The sequence below is a fragment of the Ursus maritimus genome, unplaced genomic scaffold (genome assembly GCF_017311325.1).
Source record: "Ursus maritimus isolate PB19 unplaced genomic scaffold, ASM1731132v1 scaffold_33, whole genome shotgun sequence".
Lineage (NCBI taxonomy): Eukaryota > Metazoa > Chordata > Mammalia > Carnivora > Ursidae > Ursus > Ursus maritimus.
In genome coordinates, this window is record NW_024425897.1 from 30,215,013 (window position 1) to 30,220,385 (window position 5,373).

The 5,373-nt window shown below is 60.2% G+C and overlaps 1 protein-coding gene across 1 annotated transcript in view; it reads left to right on the plus strand.

The window, feature by feature from the left end:
- Positions 1–245: 245 nt before the first annotated feature.
- The window catches only part of ANHX (anomalous homeobox), an 18,840-nt gene continuing 13,712 nt past the window's right edge, over positions 246–5,373 (plus strand). Inside the window, exons 1-3 of the mRNA XM_040620097.1 lie at positions 246–494; positions 2,803–2,930; positions 4,673–4,853. Of these exons, the coding sequence (XP_040476031.1) occupies positions 246–494; positions 2,803–2,930; positions 4,673–4,853 (558 nt within the window). The remainder of the gene's footprint in view (positions 495–2,802; positions 2,931–4,672; positions 4,854–5,373) is intronic.

The following is a 5,373-nucleotide window of genomic DNA, read 5'->3' on the forward strand; positions in this document are numbered from 1 at the left end:
CGCAGACGAAAGGGTGGCAGGACTGAGAAGAAGCAGTGCCGTGAGAGCACCCACCACACAAACGAGGACTGAAGGGGAAGTTGTGGAAGGCGTCGGTGTCCGCCGAGCGCCTACCACCATGTGACAAACGCCTGTGGCGTGAGGGGCCTTGCAGAGTTGTGGACTGACGTGCAGTCAGCCGGTGGGCAGCGCTGGCCGTCGCCCTGACTGTTGTCCTGTTTGCAGGGGGCCGAGCCTGACACGGGATGCAGAGCTTCCTGAGGCTGCTGAGGGAGACTGGGGGCCGTGGGCCACCCTTGGCAGAGGTGGTGACTCTCGCAGGCAGGCTGTGCCGGGAACTCCAGGATGACCCAGCCTGGGTGCAGCCCTTGGTCGGCGCCGTGTTGGACAGCCCGCTCCGCCTGCACCTCCTGGACAACGCGGACGTGGCCCTCGTGTGTGCCCGAGTACTGGCCCAGCAGGAGCAGCACCAGGCCGCCTGCCGGCTGCTGGAGGTAGGACCAGTCTGTGAGGGGCGCAGAGAGCTACAGCCCCCACCATTGCAGACACACCAGAAACGCCCACAAGTCGGCAAGACCCCGGGGAGACGTTCTGTAAACCCACCAGGATGGTCCACTCTCCAGAGTTCTAACTACCTTAGTCGTCCGAGGCCAAACTACCCATTTATGAGATCCGTATTGACTGGTGGTCCTGGCTTGGAGAGTTGGGATCCCAGTCAGTAAGACAGGCAGACAGATGCAGGACCTCAGTCCCTTAGCTGCAGGTCTGTAACTGAGAATGCAAACCAAAATTATCTTTGTCCCTCATCTGGTAGTACTTGGATGCACAACTCATTTGGCACCGATGCGACCTGACCTGTGCTGACGTGAAGCCATTACGGTCTTTAGTCACCTACTGTGACCGTGGTGCATTCTGCTACTTAAATACTGGTATGTTTGATTACAGCATGCTGCCTGCCCCAGATGACACTGGGGCGGTGCACACTACATAGGACATGCCTGCATCACGTCCTAAAATCAGAGAAATTCTGAATTCCAAAATACGTCTGGCTCAAAGGATTTCAAATAAGGGATTTGAGGGCTTGTTTTTTCCTCTTTGACCCCATCATACAGTTCATGCATAATTCATGCTGAGTTTACCTTCGAGATACTTAGTTCTTTTTTTTTTTTTTTAAAGATTTATTTATTTATTTTTAAAGATTTTTATTTATTTATTTGAGAGACAGCATGAGCGGGGGGAGAAGCAGAGGGAGAGGGAGAAGCAGACACCCTAGCGAGCAGGGAGCCTGACGTGGGACTCGATCCCAGGACTCCAGGATCATGACCTGAGCCCTAGGTAGACACTTCACCGACTGAGCCACCCAGGCGCCCCGAAATACTCAGTTCTTTCAGTTTCCACTCCCTTCCCCACAGGCTGTGTAGTCCCGTCCTGTCCCCTTGATTTGTTCTTCACGGGGCAGCCAGAGTTGGCAAACAGCAGGTCAGCCACGGTGTGCCCCTGAGCCTGTCATCTGAGCTTGCCTCCTCTCTAGTCTCTCCGTCAGACTCTCCCTGCTCTCCTCACAGTCGCCATGCAGCTTCCTTGCTGTTCCTACAACTCCCAAGATCTTTCCCCGTCTCAGGACCTCAGCACGTGCTGCTCCCTCTGCCAGAGGCCGGAGCCCAGCTCTCTGTGTGGCTGGTGCCTTTCTTCCTTCTCGGCTTCTGCTGTAAATGTCACCCTGTCTGGGCAGTGCCTCCTTTATTCTCCAGTGTAGAGTCTTGTTCACCCTGTGGCTCCTTCCTCAGTTCTTTTGCTGCACTGCAGGCCCTGTGAGGGAGGGGCCGCCTCGGTTGTGCTTAGGACAGGATCCACGACACCTAACATAACACCTGTGAGTCAGACGGGCTCAGTTTTTCAAATCTGTCAAAGTAAACACACAAGGGAAGACACGGAGTTGTAATCTCTGTTGAGGCACTCAGGGATGAAAAGCTCCCAGAAGAAGGATTATAAAGTCAATCTGGACAGTCGTAAGTGTCTCTGAGGAGCTGACGTGTAGGGGAGACCTGAGATGATGGGACACCACACCAAGAACAGGCACTGCCTGCCCAGGGCCACGCCCTGCAGCTGGCAAGGCTCCCTGTGGGTTCCCTGATGACTGTGCCTTAGGCTGATGCTGGCATCCTGGCAGCAGACTGCAAGTCCCAGCCTCGCAAAATGGGGGTCTTCTGTTACTGTGGAGAGAAGGCTGAATGATTGTTGGCACCTCGCTTGCCGAGTGATCCTGAGAATGTTGGAGTTGAATGTGGGACCCACACGCTGACCGCAGGGGCTGTGTCAGGGGGCGGCCAGCACCAGGCATCCTTGGCCATCTCCAGACTCTGGTTGTGTGGACAGGCTGCACTGGACTGGTGAACGTGGTGGGCACAGACTAGAACCCCTTCATCCCTCTTGGCTCAAAATGCACTCACTGAGCATCGAAGGGGGCAGCCCTGCTGGGTGGGAGAGAAAGGTCTTTCATGCAAGATGTGGGTCAGAACTTGAACCCTCAAATCCGTGGCTCTGTGGCTCTGCCTCTCGCGTGTTGTACAACCCCTGTCATTTACCTTCCCCTTGCCTCCTGCCCCTCTCCTGGAAGGAGTGACTGAGAGCTGCTTTGTGGGAGGGGTGAAGGGCTGACGGGACTGGGGTGCTGGCCCTGCGGCTCATGCCCTCACTGCCCGGCACCCCAGCCAGCAGCTCCTCCCGAGGGTCAGGTCGGGTTGGAGGGCAGCGCTGCAGAATGGGCAAGGGTGGCCAGGTCTCAGCAGGGTTTTCTCGCAGGGTTGCCAGGTGCCCGGAGGCAGCCAGGAGCTGGTGCAGCTCTGGAACGACATTCACTACCGTCTGGTCATGAAGCGGCTGGGCGTGGCCGTGCTAACCCCAGTCCAGAAGTTCCGCTGCAGAAAGAGGTACACCGCTTGCCTTTATTTGTGCGTGCTCCCTAGGACTCCTGAGGGATGTGCTGTCTCAATCCACAGAGGGGCTGCGGGGAAGCAGAGACGGGGGGATGAATGCAGGGAAAGTCAGAAGAACCAGTAACAATGAAAAGGTAACAGGCTGTGCATCAGCCAGGGTGTCGGGCACTGAGCCACAGCCTCCACCCACCCAGCCGGATGGGGTGCACGCCTGCCTAGCCTGCAGTGCGAGGAGGAGGGGCCTCGGCCTTCCAGTGAGGGCTCTACAGCGAAGGGGGCAGCAGGTGGACATCCTGACCTCCCTCTCTTCCTCTTGTCTTCTCCTCCTTTGGGAGATGCCCAGCACACGTGCCTTTGGTCCTCTGACTCCCATGGGCCTGGGTCTGCAGCACCACCCCGGGGCTGCGGGACCTTTTACAGAGAGGGCAAGATGGGAGTGATGTCAGCATGAGACGAGATGTATGTGGTGCTCAGAAGACTGCCTGGCACAGGAGAGAGGCTGGGTCCACATTAATAGTACTTACCACATGGCCATTATCAGCACGAAGGAAACAGTACAACTGCTAATTATTGTTTTTCCTTCATCACCACTTATGGATGAGGAAACTGAGGCACAGAAATGTCAGGACTTGCCCAGGGTTACGCAGGAGAGAGAGGTACAAAGCCAGGACTCCAGGCTAGACACGGGGACTGTCAGGCCTTTGTGCTCGACCTTGGGTGTTGCCCACTGACCGGGAAGGGCTGTAGATCTCGCTCTGGGCTCCTGGCAGCCCGAGGGGTGGGATTCTGGAGCCATGGGGCCTGGTTACTGGAAGAAGAGGTGGTTCCTTCCGGATCAGAGGGAATGTCTTTTCCTGGTGCCTGCCAAAGAACGAGATGTCCTCAGAGCCCAGCAGCTCGTCAGCCTTGGGGTCTTCAGGAGTGCAGTCATGTCCCTCCATCTAGTTGCTAATGGCCTGCAGAGGACAGTTCCGTAAGTGTGTGACTCGGGGACACGCAGCGTTTGTGAGCAGGCCCCTGACCGCTGGGTGCTGTGGGAGTTGCTGGGCATAGTCGCCTGGGCCCTGCTCTCCTGGCGCTGACACGGGGTGCGGACAAGGGACAGGAGAGAGGACACAGAGTAGATGTCGTAGTTCAGCGCGGGGGAGCTGGACCGAGGATGTGCGCAGTAGAGGACATGCCACCTTTGTTCTCTGTTTGCGTGGGGTGCCGCGGGCTCTTCGGAGCCGTGGCGGAGAGGCCTGCACGCGGGCAGGTGGAAGGTGTGCTGCCGGAGTTAGAGCCATGGCTGGTCCGGCACCTGAGGCGGCGGTGTCCCCTCGGGTGGCTGGTACGGGAGCAGAGGCAGGACGCTCTCGGGAGTCTGTGTGCGTCAGGGCGGGTGCGCACGGTGTGCCGACGGGCTGGACGTGTCGGAGGAGGTAATAACCTCAGCGAGAGGTTTCTCAGGGAGATGCACGGAACCGGGGCCTGCGGGGAGACTGGGGAGTGCAGCGTGAAGCTCCACGGAGGATGCTGTGTGACCCCCACGGCCATCTGTTCGGTTGGCGCCCGAGTGTCTCGGGCGTCCCTGCGGGTACCGTTTGTCCCTGTATCGCTGCTTCCTGTCGGGAACAGTCATGCCCGTGCCCGGGAACGTGAGTGGCACCGCCGACCTCGGTAGCCTCGTCGCCGCCTCCGGCAGCTGGGGCGGTCGGCTCTGGCGCCGCCCCGGGGGCGTGCGGGTGAAAACGCGCTTCAGAGGGTGGAGCCCGGGCGGCGTCTGCGACCGCATCCTCGCTGCGCTTCCGCAGGAACCCGCCCCCGCGCTCGCTCTGCCCCGACGGCCTCAAGAGCCGGAACTTCCCCGGAGACGTCCGCCGGAAGCTGCACGACTTCGCCTCCTGCGTGAGCGCCAACCCCAGCAAGGCCGAGCGGGTAAGAGCCGAGCACACGGACGCCGGGCCGCGCTCCCGAGCTGCCCCCGCCCGCAGGCGACCCCCACCTGGCCCTCCCCGCCCCTCCCCTCCGCCAGGGCGCTGGCGGCTGCCGCCCGCCTGAGCTTCCCTGCGGGCAGCAGCCCCTGACCCTGCACACGCGGCGGGTCATCTGTCCCCACGCGGCCAGGCACGGGGTACCAGGGCGGGGGACGCCCTCCAGCGCTGCCCCGAGCGGGGTGAGGCTACGCGGGAACCCGCGAGACGCGAACCGAGGGGCTTGGTTTCCTCGCGTTCCTGAGTCGGGGCCCGTTCTCTACGCCCGCTTCTCTGCTCTGTCCCATCGGCAGAGCGCTCCCGTGTTAGCTCCGCCCACGTGTCGCCCTCATCCAGTCAGCAAGGCCTTCCCGGTGGTGGCTTGTCCAACCCAGAGGGAGCTCCTGGCGTCAGCTCCATCCGTCACGTTCCCTGTCCAATCGGCAGAGCGCTCCCGTGTTAGCTCCGCCCACGTGTCGCCCTCA